Source organism: Notamacropus eugenii, chromosome 4 (assembly GCF_028372415.1).
Source record: "Notamacropus eugenii isolate mMacEug1 chromosome 4, mMacEug1.pri_v2, whole genome shotgun sequence".
NCBI lineage: Eukaryota > Metazoa > Chordata > Mammalia > Diprotodontia > Macropodidae > Notamacropus > Notamacropus eugenii.
This window is the reverse complement of record NC_092875.1, coordinates 343,306,777-343,324,208: the sequence shown is the minus strand read 5'-3', so window position 1 is coordinate 343,324,208 and position 17,432 is coordinate 343,306,777. Positions and strand designations below refer to the sequence as shown.

The 17,432-nt window shown below is 38.2% G+C and overlaps 1 protein-coding gene across 2 annotated transcripts in view; it reads right to left on the bottom strand.

The window, feature by feature from the left end:
- EXOC3 (exocyst complex component 3) overlaps nt 1-17,164 on the bottom strand; it is a 30,125-nt gene extending 12,961 nt beyond the window's left edge. The window contains exons 1-5 of one of the 2 annotated variants that reach the window (XM_072605306.1): nt 17,033-17,164; nt 11,602-11,800; nt 10,195-10,414; nt 7,760-8,441; nt 981-1,098 (exon numbers count right to left, since the gene is read on the bottom strand). In XM_072605306.1, the coding sequence (XP_072461407.1) occupies nt 981-1,098; nt 7,760-8,441; nt 10,195-10,414; nt 11,602-11,745 (1,164 nt within the window). In that variant the 5' untranslated portion in view covers nt 11,746-11,800; nt 17,033-17,164. Of the gene's footprint in view, nt 1-980; nt 1,099-7,759; nt 8,442-10,194; nt 10,415-11,601; nt 11,801-16,391; nt 16,522-17,032 lie in introns of those variants that run through there. The other variant, XM_072605307.1, reaches the window with a different exon arrangement.
- Nucleotides 17,165-17,432: the final 268 nt, after the last annotated feature.

Sequence of the window (17,432 nt, the reverse complement as noted above, 5' to 3'; positions counted from 1 at the left end):
AGACAAAGTCTAAAGGAGGAGAGAAGTCAGCAGAAAGAATGTAAAATTAAGACTTACAGAAAGAACAGGAGGAAAGCTTTCCTGACACAAGTTGTTTAAACAATGATGGAAAGTGGAAGTTCAAAGCAAACTCTGAATTCATCATAATTTGTGACTTAAATATGGGTCAGCCAAAATTGTTCCTTTTTCTTAGGGCAGATTTTCACTGTCTTCACTAAGAACTATAATTGCTGAATGCTGTCCTTTACCTTCCCCTTACAAGTTCAGTTTTCTGCAGTCCCTTATTTCTTACCGCCCTTGACTTCCACAACAACGCAAAGTTAGAGATGTCCCTCTTCTTCCTAATTTTGCATGAATACTTGTAAAGCTTGTTGAGGGAAGTATTTTTGTTGCTTAAGCAGAGCCCTTTATAACAGATGGATTACCTCAAAACTTTGCCTGACTGCTCACTTATCACTGAAAGAAGGAATCAACCTCTGTTCCCGTAGTCTCTTCCCCTTCTTTTATATCCCTTCTCTCTCTCACTCAATATGATAATGGAAAGTCTGAGTTAAATCCAGTCAGTCTTTAGAGCAGGAGCCCAAGGACTCTACCTGGAGCTTTTAGCCAATTCTGCCTGTCACATGACACATTCTCTTTTCTAGATTCAGCTTCAGTGAAGGGGCTATGTCATTCATTACTGGCAACCATAAATTTCAAGGTCTAATAAGAAAAGTACATTGCTTATAGCTCAGCATCCCATTTGACAAATCAAAAAGAGACACTAATAAACAGAAGTAAAGGTTGGACATAAAGATCCTTAAAACTTTCTAAAGTAAATTTTAAAGTGGGCTTTCTTTTTCCCCTCTGGCAACTATTATGTCAAAACTATTTACTATGTACACATTAAAGCTAGTGACAGCCATATATTTAGCAGCACAATACTACTATTATAGAACAGGTCTTATTTGTATGCAACTGCACATGCCAGTTTTACTCACTGTAAGTGTTGACATATATGTGTCGAGCAGGTCAGAAACCACATTTTGTGAAATTAAGGGCTGCAGGGTATTTATATCCACTTCTGGGGCCAGTTCCAAATTTCCCATCATCTCTGCACTATATTGTACCAAAACAAGATTGACCAGTTACAAATGAAGAAAGACAAGTAGAAAGAAAATAGAAATGTGTGGGGGTTTGTCCCCAGGATGCTACACTGTCATTCATTTTGATCTGAAATTTAGTCAATCCTTAAAAGAAATCTGGAAAATCTTAGTAAAATTTTAAAGTATTATCCAAATTATAAAAACAAAAATCTCAAATGTAGAATGTGCCAAATGAATTAATGCTTTACTGCATTTCTTTGCTATTACAATGCCTCATTTTAAAACCTTCCATCTACTTTAAATATTAAGAGTTTACAAACAGTCCACATACATTATCCTATTTGAATCTCACAAAAGTCAAGTGAGAAAAGCATTTATTAAACAGATAAGGAAATTGAGGCTCTGAGAGGTTAACTGACTATTCCATGGTTATAAAGCTAAAAATGAGAACAAAAGATCTGGCTACACTATCTTCACTCACCCTCATATCAGTTAAAACCCTCGTGAGAGAATCTGGTGTTCTATGTAACAAGCAAAATGGTGCAGTTTAAAATAAACACACACACACAGTAATACTAAGGGGAGATGATAGTAAAACTCCAATACTGTTCTATTCTCTAGGTGTAGCAGATATAAATGACATGTAACACAGGCTGTAAGGGGGCTAGTCCTCAATGTTAAACTTTAATGCTTTCTCAAAAAACAAGACCTCCTGACTTCCAAAGGAAATGTGGAGAAACACAAAGGCTGAATGTTATAAACAATGCTGAACTCAGCCACTATACTGGTTGTTTTTGCCTGATTTTCTTTGTTACAAGCGAGGATTTAATTCTCCAGGTGGGAGTAAGGGCTACTGCCAAAAATGAAGATGTCAGCATCAAAATTCATTCTAAGAATTGTTTTACAAAAACAGAATCCATTACGCTAGTTTTGTACTTTTAAATCATCGTTTTTATGGATCTTCCTCAGAATTATGGCAGTCATTTGCTCCAGGTTAATTAATAATTTAGCTATTAGAATTAAGTCTGATTTATACACAAGACTAGTAATATAGAGAATAAAACTGAAATTAAAATTAAAAATTTTGAAATCGGAAAAAACATTCAAACTAATACTACATAGCAATGTTTCAACTACACTATTTCTAACCTACCAAGATGCCTATTTAATTTGGCAATACAGCTCTAAATTTAGTGCAGTCTACTTGGATTAGTCACCTGTACTTTTTACCTAACTCTTCCTGAAATTCAATAACCTCTACTTGCAGAGCCTCGCTGAGAAGCAAAAAGAAAACAAAGACAACTTCAAAACACCCAAAGTCAAGATGGTATAAAATGCTGAAAACTTTCTTTACACATAATTGGAAAAAAATGAAATACTATTTAAAAAAAGATTATAAATTGCAAAGATGGTACCAACCTGCATTGTTAGAGAATTTCTTTACCTGGGAGTTTCCTATACTAATAAACTAAAAGATCTAGTCCCTATCTCTATCTTTATTCCAGTAACAGAAAGCAAAATAAAAACAGTATTCTAGAAGCTCAGCTATTTCCTAATTTTCCATTATTGGTAGAATGTTCCAAAATAGGAAACAACCATAAATGCCAAGCTAGCAGCAAGAAAAAAATGGAAATTATCCACTTATTTTATAACACTCCTTACCAACGAGTATGTTGCCCATATCAGAATAAAGCATTCAAACATTTAAAAGTATAATTCTTACATACATTGGTCAACAAAGTAGAGTTTTCTTAAGCTCAGAAACAGCTCGGATGGCTGCCAAAAATCTAAACAAATCATTAGTGAAGTTTTTAAACATTGTTAAAAGAACAACATAGAAGGGACCTTCCTTGTTATCCAGTCCAACTCCCTCATTTTTACCATTAAGAAAACTGGTCTTTAAATGGGTTAAGTGGCTTACACAAGACACACAGAGAGTACTGGATGTAGGATTTGGACCTGGATCCTCTCAATCTAGAGCCAGTATTATTTCCATAGTACCACACTTTTCATAGCAGGGGAAAAGCAACAATAAATAAATATCACCATCATTATTATCTGATACAGTTCTAGAAAAGCTAGCAATAAGACAAGAAAAAGAGGATGAGTGAATAAACAAAGAAAAAGGAAAATTACTAATTTTTATGTATGAAATAATTAATATTCTAGGTAGAGACCCCAAAAGAGTCAAGTAAACAAAAATTTAAATAACTTTAGCAAAGTAGCAGGACAGAATAAACTCACACAAACCATTAACTTTTCTGTATATTACCAACAAAACCAAAAAGGACATAGAATAAGAAATTCCACTTAAAATAACTAAAGAATGTATAAAATATTTGAGAGTTCAGCTACCAAAACATATACAAGAATTAAATGAATACCACTTAAAGAACACTGTCTGAAGTAATAACTAAGTAACTAAATAAATAGAGAGCATTATTGTTGAAGGTACCACTATCACCCCAGTCACCCAGGCTAAACAACAACATGCCTGGAATGCTGACAGCTTAAATCTCTCCATCTTCAGGAACTTTCCTGGTCTTCCATACTGCTAGTATCTTCCTCCTGAGATTACCTTCTATGTACTCTGTGTGTATTTTGTACACTGACTGCATTTTGTCTCAATCATATGATTTCCTTCAGGGCACAGATGATGTTTTTGCCTTTCTCTGTATACTCAGCACAGTATCTGGCATAAAGTAAGAACTAAATAAATGTTCCAGTTACTGTCCTGCACATGGTTGGGCCATGCCAATAATAAAAATGACAAATACTACCTAAATTACTTCATCAGTGGCATATAAAACTATGCAAAGATTATGACACAGAAGCAGAAAAAAACAATAAAAAAATAATAAAATTCATCTAAAGGAACAAAAGGACAGGAATTTCAAGGAAAATCATGAAAAAGGGTAAAGAAAGGGCATTGAGCACTACTAGATATTAACTATACTACGAAGTCTTAACCATCAAAACTATCTGGTACTAGTTAAAAAATAAAAAAAGCTAATCATGAAAAAAAATCAGAAAATCAACATACTAAAAGGAACACACAGGCTCACTATTTGACAAAAACTACTAAGAAAACTAGAAAAGAACCTGGAAGAAACTGGGTTTTGCCCAACATCTCACACAACAGACAAAAACAGGCTCTAAATGGATAATGACATAATAAAGAGAAAGGAGAAATCTTCAATTGTTATATGGGTCCATGTATATAAAAGGTAGTTCTCAAGGGGAAAAAACCCAGGCTGTCTAAAGTCATAGGAAAAAATGTACCAAATCACTCATAATTAGAGAAATATAAATTAAAATAACTCTGAGATTCTACCTCACATCCATCAGATTGTCAAAGAGGACAAAGAAGAAAAATGATAAACATTTGAAGGGCTATGGGAAAACAAATATATTGATATGCTATTGGTTACAACCATTCTCGAAAGTAGTATGTAATTAAAAGTTACTAAACAGTGCATCCGCTTTAAGTCAGCCTACCCAAATGAGATCAAAGAAATAGGAAAAGATCCTGTATGTACAAAAATATTTGTAGCAGTTTTTTGTTGTTGTTTTTGTTGGAAGGGGAGAAGAAAACCTGGAAACCATCAAATGAAAAACAGTTGAATAAACAGCAGTATATGAATATAATGGAATACTATTACTGCACCGTAAGAAATGAGGAAAAACTATTTCAAAGAAACACAAACTTATGTGAAGTGATGAAAAGTGAACCAAAACAACCAAAAATAGAACTGAAGAGTTTATATTATAATATCAGTATTATAAAAACAAATAAATTTTAAAGACTTTTATAAAATGATGAAGAATGAAATGAGAACCAGGAGAACAGTTTATACAATAACCAGAAGTGTGTAAAGACAAAAAACTGTGAAAGTTACAGAAACCATGATCAATGCAATTCCAAAGACCTGATGATGAGACAGGCTATCCACCTAATGACAAAGCAGTGACAGATTTAGGATATAGAATATATTTTTGTATAGAGGCAAAGGAATTCATTTTGTTCAACTCCACATACCTGTCCTAAGGAATGTTTTGCTTTTCTTTTTTTTTCCAATGGGATGAGGGTAGGAGAGAGAAAATAGACTTCTGATCATTTAAATAACATTTCTTTAAGAAGAGATTAAGGAAGGTGTAAAATGTTGCATACACTTTTAGATGAGGTCACTGCACTGTTAGGTTTTTTTTGTTGTTCAGTCCTTTCGTCTGCGTTCAACTCTTTGGGTCCCTATTTGGGGTTATGGTGGCAAAGATACAGAAGTAGATTGCCATTTCTTTCTTCAGCTCATTTTGCAGATGAGGAAACTGAGGCAAACAGGGTTAAGTGACTTGCCCAAATTACACAGCTAGGAAATGCTTGAGGTTGAATTTTTGACTAAACAGGAGACGGAAAATATTACAAAGTGCAAAATGGATAATTTTGATTACATTAAATTGAAAAAGTTTTGTACAAACAAAGCCAACACAACCAAGATTGGGAGGGAAGCAGAAAACTGGAAATTTTTACAACCAGTGTCTAATAAAGGCCTCATTTCTAAAATATAGAGAGAACTAAGTCAAATTTATAAGAATACAAGTCATTCTCCAATTGCTAAATGGTCAAAGGATATGAAGAGACAATTTTCAGAGGAAGAAATTAAAGATATCTACAGTCATATAAAAAATGTGCTAAATGCAAATGAAAACAACTCTTAGGTACCACATCACACCTGTCAGATTGGCTAACATGACAAAAGAGTAAAATTATAAATGCTGGAGAAGATGTGTGAAAATCGAAACACTAATGCATCGCTGGTGGAGTTGTAAACTGATCCAATCATTTTGGAGAGCAATTTGGAACTATGCCCAAAGGGTTATAAAAATATGCATACCCTTTGATCCAGCAATACCACTTCTAGGGCTGTATCCCTAAGAGATCATACAAATAGTACAGGGACCCACATGTACAAATATATTTATAGCAGCTCTTTTTGTGGTGGCAAAGAATTGGAAACTGAGGGGATGCCTATCAATTGAGGAATGGCTGAACAAGCTGTGGTACATGAATATAATAAAATATTATTGTGCTCTAAGAAACGATGAGCAGGCAGACGTCAGAAAAACCTGGGAAGACATACAAAGTGATGCTGAATGTGAGTAGCAGAACCAGGAGAACATCACACACAGTTATAGTCACATTCTGTGGTGACTAACTTTGATAGACTTGGCTCTTCTCAGCAATGCAAGGTTCTAAGACAACTCCAAAAGACTCATGATGAAAAATGCCATCCACATCCAGAGAAAGAATTACAGAATCTCAATGCAGACTGAAGCATACTATTTAATCTCTCTTTTTTTTGTTTCTTCTTTCTCGTATTTCATTTCATTGACTCTAATTCTTCTTTGCAACATGACTAATGTAAAAATATGTTTAATGTGAATGCAAATATAGAGAGCTTATATCAGATGAGGGGAGGGAGGGGGAGAAAATTTGGAACTAAAAAGCTTGTGGAACTAAATGTAAACTAAAATAAATTAATTTTTTTAAAAAGAGCATTAAGCTTGATTAATTTTAATAAATCAATTAATATTAAGCAAGCTATTAAGAAACATAAAAAAAAGTTCTCCAAACTTCTAGTAAGAGAAATGTTAAGCAATTAAAACAACTTTTTATTTCCATCTCACACACTTCAGTCTAGCAAAGATGACAAAAAAAGAAAATGGCATTTGTCAGAGGTAATGAGAGTCACAGTAATGTACAGTTGGTAAAGCTGTGAACTCACCCAGCCATTCTGGAAATAAATTTTGAACTATGCCCAGAAAGTTATAAAATCTTGCATATCTTTTGATTCAGCAATACCATTACTAGATGGTAACAATATTTTTGTATGCAAACATACAAAATTATTAACAGTGGCACTTTTCTGTTGTAGCAAAGAACTGGAAATTAAGGGGGCTAGAGAATGGTTGATTAAGTCAGGGTAAATGAATGTAATGGAATATTTGGGGACTATAATAAATGATAAAAGGGACAGATTAAGAAAAAAAAATTGGAACTGTATAAGCTGAGGCCGTGAAGTGAGAATCAGGAAAACAATTTATACCATGACAACACTGTAAAGAAAAAGAACTTAAGAATACTCATCAGTGCAAAGAACAAATGTGACTAAGGAGGACCAATGATAAAGCAAGGTTTTCATCTCTAGACAGAGAATTGGTACAGAATGAAATTCCTATTTTCAGAGATGACTAATGTGTAGGTTTGTTTCGTTTGGCTTTATTTATTTTTGGAAGAAACAGTTTAAGAAATGGATGAGGGGGCAGAATTGTAAGGGAGAAGAGTCTAGGAACTGTGATGTTAAAAAATAAAAAAAAAAGAAAAGAATGTCTGCAATGCTTCTTAAAAATTCAACACAAAAAAGAAGTTCAAAGTTCAAAGACAGCAGGACACTTTGCAACTAATATGCCAAATTTATGATATACTTTAAAAAATGCTGAATAGAGATTTCTACCATATTTTTAATGTGAAAATGTTCACTTCTGTTGGTGTGTCAAGTTCAATAACAAAGTACCATTTTTTAAAAAACATCTTAACATTGAATCATGTTTTTTCTTTATGTTCCTTCAGCACTTCATACAGTTCACTAAATGAATAAATATAAAGTTCACTTTACCTTGTGTAAGTATTCAAAACCCAGGTTAAGAGGCTAACAATTTCATTTGCTTCTAGGTCTTCTGATGCAAGCTCCTGCATGCGTGTGGACAAAGCCTGATGGTACATGGTTAAAAGTTTTTTGAAAATATCATAATGAGGAGGAAAACACTGAACCATTAGGTTTTTTGCAACTAGTAGATCATCGAGAACATATTTCCGTATAATTTCCAAGTGACGAACAAGCCACATTTTGTCAGATTCTCTGGTATCTGCTTGGGTGCCTTCAATTCTAGTAGTCACAGTTCTGTCCAAAATATTAAACATTTTTTCTTTCCACTTTTTGGGTCTCCCACTAGGAATAAATCCAGTTTGTTTTTTCCGGTCCAGCATACGCCTATCAATTTTTTCTTCTCTTTCAATTATTCTGACAACTGAAACAAGCAAGGTAGGATCCCGGCGAACAGTAACTAAGGACCTTTGCAACACCATCCACAGCTGCTTGCCTAACTCCTCAGAAAGTTTTTCCATGTCCCCAAAATAAAGTTTGATGAGAGTCATGTCATGAGTATTCTTGCTATCCATTCTATATTGTTCATACATCAAGCCATCCCGAGAACATTCTAGGTCCATCAACTTTCTATGGGCTTGCAAAAATTCTCCTTGTTCAATTAAGTCTTGAGTTTCTCTAACAATCTCTGGTACTAAGAAGGAAAAAAAAAATTAAAACAATGTACAATGTGAGAAAAGAAAAAACTCAATTTAAACAAAAAGCTAACATTTGCAGAACTGATAAGTTCCATAAAATCAAAGTATTTATGGAAAATTAAGCCAAAAAAGCACCTTTTAAAAAACTCAATCCCAATTCTGGCTAGTTTGCTTACAAAAAAAAACAGGAACTATTGCCTAATTCCATATCAGAATAAATTGATGCCAGAAATGTATTTTTATGATTTGACAAAAATTTAATTTAGGTCTATAGCAAATTGTGTTTTCTACTCTTTTCAGTATTAAAAGGTAAATGTTGCGAAATAACAGAGCAGAATAATCTGAAGTATTGTTTTTTAAATAGATATTACTTGACTTTAAATACCAACAACACAAAAGTACACTGCAAATTACAAAATGGCAAATTACAAAAGTAAAGTGTGCCATCTAAGAGCAGGTAAGCACCTGAATGTCATCTACTCCAACACCTTCATTATTTAATGAGGAAACTTGAGGACAATCAAACTGAAGTGACTTGTCCAGAGTTATGTAGTTAATAGGATGAAAGGTCGTTAGGGCATTATCCCAATTCCAGAAAGGTTGTGTGATACAGTCAAAAGAACATTACACAAGAAGTCAAATGGCCTAGTTTATTCTCCTAGGGCTACCACTAACTAGCTCTGTGAACTTGAGAAAACAAGAGGCTTTGCGCATGTCAGTTTCTTCATCAGTAAAATGCATAAAAAGCTAGACTACATAACTTCAATTCCCTTCTGGTTCTAAAATTATATTATATCATAATTCTACAGTTTCCTTCTCTCTGTTAACTTGGACATTATTCTAGCAGGCACCTTTCAAGGTGGTATTGACATTTTGCAGGGCAACACTGTCTTTGCCATTGCCCTAGTAGAATTACCTGATAACACAATAACAGTGTTTCTAAGGATTACTTTGAAATGACTGCAAATTGTGAGAAAACAAGTTAAATGTGTGGTAATTCAGTGCAGGCAATATGTGCTTCTTTACATGGCTTTTGGTATCTCATTGCTGCACTCATTCAATATAATCTAATAAAGTAAAATAGTTCACTTCTTACTAACTTGGCTCACTCACATGACTTTGTCTTTACCAATATCCAAAACTGATACATTGTGTATATATTACCAGAATGTAATGCATGGGCAATCAGAATTTAGACTCACAGTAACTTATCTTAAAATAAGATCTCCATAAATGCAAAGTATCTGAAATCAAGGGTTACGTACACACTAGCCATACAGAAATGAGGAATGTAATGGGTCCAGAGGATAAGGTGCAAAGAGAGGGCTAATAGAAGTTGGATGATAAAGCAAATAAGAATTTTCTGATGTAAAAGGAAGACATTCAGTGCTACTCTGCTACATAATACTTCAGACGGTTTACATCACGGAGTCTGAATGCTGACTGAAGCACACTATTTTTACTTTCTTTTTTTAGTGGTTTTTTCCTTTGGTCTATTTTCTTCATTCACAACATGACTTATCTGGAAATGTTTTACATGACTGCACATATATAACATATATCAAATTACTTACCATCTTAGGGATGGGGAAGGGAGGGAAAATTTGGAACTTAAAAAATTTTTTAAGTAAGTGTTAAAATTATTTTTATATGTAATTGGAACAAATAAAATGTTATTTAAAAAAAAAGATGGTTTGCATCCAAAACTAATAGTACCAACAACAATAATAATACTTTATGTTCACTTACCGGAGAAGATATTCTTGAGGTTTTCTACAGCAGCAGCTAGCTGGCTATGCTGTACTACCGCATCCTTCACATCTTTCAGATTTTCAATAGTATTGATGCTCTGTCTCCAGTCTTTACTGACATCTGCCAGAGACCGCTGTATATCTTTCACATCATTTAATGCATTATGAAGTTGGCTCAAACCAGTCCGGACACCATCCAGTTGTGATTGGATTGCAGCCTAAACAGGAGATATTGTTTGTGTTACTTAACATAAGCCAGCCACCCCTCTTCACAATTTCTAGATAAAACACACTTTACACAGCAGTTGGTCATTCAGAGAGAGGTGTATCATTAGAAATGGCTGTAGAATTGTGCGGAATGGCCCAGTGCCCGGGTGAAAAAGAACCAACCATGAGAGGATATTAATAATTAAAGAGAGCTTAAATGGGCTGCACTACTAGAAACTGAGGAAAGCAAGAAGGACACATAAGAGTAAGGACTCCTGGTGATGCTGTAGTGAACTCAAAGTCAGCAATCTACTTGTGGCAATGGAGATTTAAGCTTTTTAGAGAAAAATAAAAGCAGTTATTATGACAGTTGGGGGCCATGAAAAGATTCCAGTCACTACGGGGAAAAATATGAGCCCCAGATTCCACTAAATAAGAGCTAATACTTATATAGCATTTGTCATGTAGGAGGCACTATGCTGAGCACTCTACAATTATCATCTCCTTTGATCCTCACAACACTCCAAGAGGTACTCTTATTCTCCCTATTTTACATAAAAGGAAACTGAGGCAAACAGAAGTGAAATGATCTGTCCAGTTAGTAAGTAAAAAAGGATTGGGAGGATGCTTGACTTATTGAAAAATTATGTGAAAAATAGCTGATGTAAAATTTATAACTATCTTCCACTTGCAGAGTACAGTAAAACCTCACCAATTCAGACTAACTGCAAGAAAGCCCAGTCTGAAAAAAAATGTAAAACATCTTTAACACATTTATTACCTCCACAAACTTTTCATAACTCAATCTAAATAAACAAAGAGTGACTTAACACAGGTCTGTAAAGGGCCTTCTGAAGAGCTGAGTAATTCCCGCAAAGTAAAGTGATTCTTGATTAAACATATATATTTAAATGATCTATTTCAAGGTACTTAGAAAGGTGATTCTCTTTAATATGTCAAGATTTCCTCAATCCTTTTTACCCTATTAATATGCACTAGAAAAGGAGTCTGTTATGCAACAAAAAATGTCTGTTCCATTCTTTTCCAAATAATTATGAATTCTGAGTTAGCAAAGTTGGCATCATCGCATTTTACTGCATAGTGGAAAATATTATGTATACACTGAATTCAATCAAATAAAACCATTTGTTCTATCCTGAAATGAATCCTATCACATGTGATTACACTAGTTTCGTACCTTCAGTCTAGCCTCCACTGAGGCTTTTTTACGTGCCTCCCTCCTGCGGTACTGCTCCACTTTGTCCAGCTGGTCAGGTCTTTGAAGCATTCCAGCCACCCTTTGGACAGCTGTTGCCACTGCTTCCCGATCGGTCTCCTCCATGGTCACAAAGTGCTCTAAACTCCCAAAGCTGTCATACCACCACCATTTAATGTCACTGGTGAAATATGAAGGTGCAGTTATTATTAAACATGCAAAAATGACTTCTCAAAATAGAAATGCTTAACTAAAATGTATCTGATTAGGCAAACAGCTTCCTTGTTGCAGAAAGTTAAGGAGTCCCTTGAATTTGTCATTTTGAGTTGCTATACTTTCCAGAAACATTGGACTCAGAGTATGTAAGAGGCCCTGAATGTGTCGAGGATAAAGCACCACCCTGAACTGACATAATGTGTTGTTTGCCTCCCAAGCTGGACTCTGTGGGTATCCTTGGGAGTCAAAACAGTCAGTCTGCACTAGGGCAAGAAGTTGCTTGTATAGCTGGGACTTACCCTCGCAGATGAGCAGACTATCTAGCACAGGGATGGGGAACCTTGAGGCCATATGTGGCCTTCTAGATCCTTAAGTGTGGCCATTTGATTGAATCAAAATTTTTAATAAAAGGATTTGTTCTGTAAAATTTGGATTCGGTCAAAAGGCTACACTTAAGGATCTAAAAGGCCACAGGTACTCCACCTCTGCAGTTCCCAAGGAAACAGAATGCTCCTTTTGTCATTGCCTGGCTCCTCCCCTTCAGGAGAGGTTTTGTCCTTTTCCCACCTTTACTGCACCTTTCCCCCTCTCAGGTCACAGTCCTTTATGCTGCGATTTGTGTTTTCTTCTCCTTCTTTTGTCCTACTGTTATAAATATGCAAACTTCTGTATCAATTGTGAACTCTTTGGGTTCCATATACATGTTCATTTCTCTTGTAATAAAGCTAGTTTTCATGTAAGTTCCATGAAGCTGTGACTGCTTGACATACTATAACTTCCAAGATCTTGTGCATAAAATCACTAAAAGTAGGTTTCCAGTTTTTAAAAAGATATCCAAATCCTTGTATTTCTGGCCTTTGAGACCCAAACCTTATGACCTCAATTTTAATCCCTCTGGTTTTCAGGTTCCTCATCTATAAAAAGTTGGACTCAATGATGTCTCAGATCACTTCTGGCTCTAAAATACCATGATTCAAATATGAGAACTGCTTTTTAGCAATATTTAACCAGAGAAAGAGAGCAGAATTTTGCAGGCCTGATTTTGAAGGGAAGCCAGGAGCCAATATAAGAACAAAGTCTCCACAAACTACTCAGAGGCATTCTGAGGGAGAAGTAGCACATGCTAGGCAAATCAAACCACCACCACCATTCTGATTATCATCTCCCCTGGACTACTGAGTCTTTGGAATAGCAACGTTTCCAGTCCAGTGCCTATAGCCATTATCCTGACTTAAGTCCCAAAGCTTTAGGAATATCAATGCCATCCAAATCAAATGAATTGCTTCTAGTCCCCCTAGCCATCACTGAAGGGAGAAATTATTGTAGAGAAGGGATCTACCTTCCTCATCTCCAGCAGCAACACTGCTAATCAACTGCCACCAAAAGACTGCTTAGCACAGGGCGCCTTGGAAGTGGCAATAACTCCCAGACCACTTCTCCTGATTCTAGCCTACCTACTCCTTACTGCCATTGGCTAGAGTAGCAACTCCTCTGGAAAACAAGCTGACCATCTCCACCAAATGCCACACACAGAGCAGACAAGCTAACACAGTTGAAGCAGCAAGGCAGCTTGTAACACGTGCCAAGCAAGTACAACCACTACCATCATCTTCACCACCAGCTTACCTCTGACCTTCATACAAATAGTTCAGGACCTTAAAGCCAAGTACCTTTGGAACAGTAATGCTTCCAGAAGCTATGCCTACAGAGATGAGCCTGGCAACTGTTTCTGCAGATGCAACATTGTCAGGTATTGGAGACCCCAAAAAAGGAAAGTTCTTGGAACCAAAGTACCAAAGAAGGTTCAATATCAGAAAGTGACATGATTTTATTGGTGGCAATAACATCAAAAAAGACGCATTACTATCTGCTATGGACAATGGGACATTCCTATCTGCCTTTCAGCTGAACCCTTTCATGTGGTTGTCTCCCTCATTAAAATGAATGTGAGCTCCTTGAGGGCAAAGACTGTCTTACTTGGCCATCTCCAGTCATCCTGATGACTATCTGGTCATTGGATTCAGATGGCTCTGGAGGAGAAGAGAGGCTGGTGACCTGCACACCCCTCCTTCACACAAAACAAAGTCAAGTGCAAATCATGTCGTCATTTCTCTGATGGCATGGTCGTCTTCGGCAATGAAGGACGAACACGACGATCTTTTTTATTTGTAGTAAGTGCTTTACACATAGTAAGCACAGGCACTTAATAAAGGTTTCTTTATTCATTCATGATAATGTAATTATAATTCACAGATGAGTTTTCTTCCTAAATGGATACAAACTACGGCACCAAAATGGCCATCTCCAGGTAGTTCCCTACCCTTGAAGAACCAATTTTTCAGTTCTCATTTCTCACTAAGACTCTTGGAAAGATCTTTCAGTATTTTTCAACCCTCCCTCCCCCAAAGCAACTAAAAAGAAGTAAAAAAGGAATGTACTCTTTAAGGCTAGTTCTCCGTCTCTTATAGATCTATGATCTACTTCAGGGATCAGACTTCCCTATTCACCCACCCTCTCTGCCCACATCATTTCACAGCCACATTTTGTCTAAATTTCCCAGAACTTCTTCCATCTTCCCAGGTTTCTTTTAAACACTACCTCCCCTCATCTGGACCTGTGATATGTAATGAAAAGAGTGCAGAAAAATTTAGTAAAAGAGGGAAAAACTCACCTTGAATTCTTCCCCACTTTTATGAAACATGGTATTGAAAGAAAATCAGATATTGTAACAGGTCTGGTGCATCCTTCTGGGAACTATATGATCTCTACCTCAAATCAAATTATTTTTTAAAGTAGTTCAGAAGTTCCCGGTTAATCAGTAATAAATTGCCAGTATTTTTCAGGACTATATATTAAATTCACTACTGATAAATCTTAGGAACAGAAAAGGTCAGGAGTTTTGAGAGAATTCAAGAGCAGAGCTGTAGAGATATATTTTGTAGAGATATATACTGCATTTATTGAGTCAAAATATATAATCTGCTATCCAACTGGTTATTATTGGAAGATGGCAAATTGTCACTGCTGCCCTTTCAAAACAGATCTTAGATATGAGAAAAGACATTTATATGCTCTGACTTAATGGACGCTGGGAATATTCTCCATTTATTCTCCTCCTCCTTCTCAGTCATCCACCAGTTTCAATTCCAAAATTAAAGATTTCCTTAAGAATTTTTATCAAAATCAAAATGCAAAAAAGAATGGGAGAATATGTTTCAATCAGTCATTTTTGGCAAAGTTTCAAGTATTTCTCCTCATTTCTTTTCTGAGAGTAAGTTTTGATAAGAAGTAGAAGAAATGTGAGGGTTGCTAGTATCAAAACATAAACAGGTAATGGGTAGATAAAAATGAGATTGGGATGGCAAAGACAAGCTTCCCTTACTTTTTGTTTTTGCGTAGGGCTGGCCATTAGGATTTATCCATTATCCATCAGGATTTGAGGAAGTTTGTCATTTCAGATTTGTGGGATCCTTTCCATGGAAAACTAATGTAAGCTCTGATAACAAGTAGGGTCATTTAAACACTGATACATACAATCTCACTAGTGGGGAAGGCAATATTTTATACAAGGGACAGCTTCATGGAGTGGATAGAGCTCTTAGAAAAGGAAATGACAAGAAACACTTTGATGCTTTGCCGCAATTGATTGATTAAAACCTAATATACTACTTCACCCAGACTTTTTTGCATACTAATTTGGCACAAAATTCTAAGGTAAGAAAATTAATCTCTAATTATGTAATTTCAATTATATTTTAGGTGGACATCTGAGAAGGGGAAGAACAAATGGAGAATGACCCCCTACTCATTAAATCAGAATACAGAAATGTCTTTTCCCTTATATTTAAGACTTGCTTTGAAAAGAAGTCAGCAGTAATTTGCCACCTTTCAATAATAACCAGTTGGATTGGGAATTAGACAACTCGGCTTAAAATCCCGGTTTTGCCATTTACTGGCTGTGTGTGACATTGGAGAAATTTAACTTTTCAGGGCCTAAGTTTATCTGGAAAAGGAGGGGACTGCTATATGATCTTCCAGCTCTATGATTCCAAGTCACAGCTACAGAATCACAAAATAATAGAACTGGAATATACCTTAGAGAATATCCAGTTTACCCACCAAGGTCAGATCCCTCCAGGGGTTAGACTACAACCCAGCTCTCCAGCATTTCCAACCTAGGGCCCTTTTTAACCAGGTCTTACGATTTATGGAGCCATTAAGTGACTGTCACTTAGGACTCCGAGTCCTGTCAGTTAGTACCCGTTTATTAAGGAAAGAGCCCGGAATTGGGATGGGAGGGATACAAAGAGGGGCAAACACACGTCCTCAAGAAGCTCCCTCTCTGATCGGGGAGAAGATGTGCAAAAAACTGTATATACAAGACAGACGCCCTGTAAGTGGCAGGGAACCTCAAAGGCAAGGCACTAGCAGCGGTGGCCAGAAGCAGCCTCGTGGACAAGGTGGGACTTCAGAGAAATCATTCTCGTGTTTGCTTGGTTTGGTAAGCCCCTTGGGGAAGTGACCCACACCCCAGGATATGACCTGCCTAGACTAACCGAAAGCCTGAAGTGGAGAGATAGCCCAAAGACAGTGAAATCCGTGTCTGGGGCTGAAACGGGCCTGAGAGCACACGGCCAGTCCCTGCCCGGCTGCTAAATGACTTGCCCCAGATTTCCCGAATCCGCGTGGTCCCGGAGAGCAGCTGCCAGGAGTCGGATCCTACTCAGGCCGAAACCACGGGGGGTCCCTGAGGCCCTCTAGGAGCCCCACCCGCAGGACGCCCCCGGGCCCCGCACCCCGACCCCCCGCACCCCGGGCCCCGCACCCCGACCCCCCGCACCCCGGGCCCCGCACCCCGATCCCCCGCACCCCGGGCCCCCGCACCCCGATCCCCCGCACCCCGAGCAGGAGGGGGAGGAGGAGGAGGAGGAGGAGGAGGAGGAGGCCGGGGGTGGGCGGGGCCCGGCCCGAGCTCCCGCTTCGGATCCAGCCCGGGGCCCCGCTCGGTCCGCCTGCCTGGCTGACCTGGGCGGCTAACTCGGAGACAAGCGGCTGGCGGCCCGAACACCCCGAGGGCTCCGGACCCCACGGACGAGTCTCAGGCTCCGAGCCCCCTGCAGCTGCCTCACCCGTCCTCTGACCCCCGGCCCCCGCCCCGGCCCCGGCCGATCGCTCAGCGCCTCCCGCCGGGCAGTACCTGCTTCGGGGCGGGGCTGAGTGGCCGATACTCGCCCGTCGGAGGCACCGGACACCGAGGTTCGGCCCTCGAGAGGCTCCAAGGCGAGCGCCTCGCCACACCCCCAAGCCTGGCCAAACAGCCGCCGTCACGATCTGGGGGTTTCAGCCCCCCTCTCCGACCGCCGAAGATGTTCGCTTCCGGGATCACCTCAGACCGGAAGTGGGCACTCCACGCTTGGTGACGCGCTCCCGGGCGTTCTTCCGGTCCGCGGGAGCGAGCGGGCTGCCAGACGGACAGCTGATGGTTGCCGGGGCGACGGGCTACCGTAGCCTGTCGGCTCCTAAAGGGAGAGGATGGGGTCGCTTGACAGCGAGCCCTAGAGACGAGTAACCCGGGCGGCAGTCGGCCCCGCTTCCCC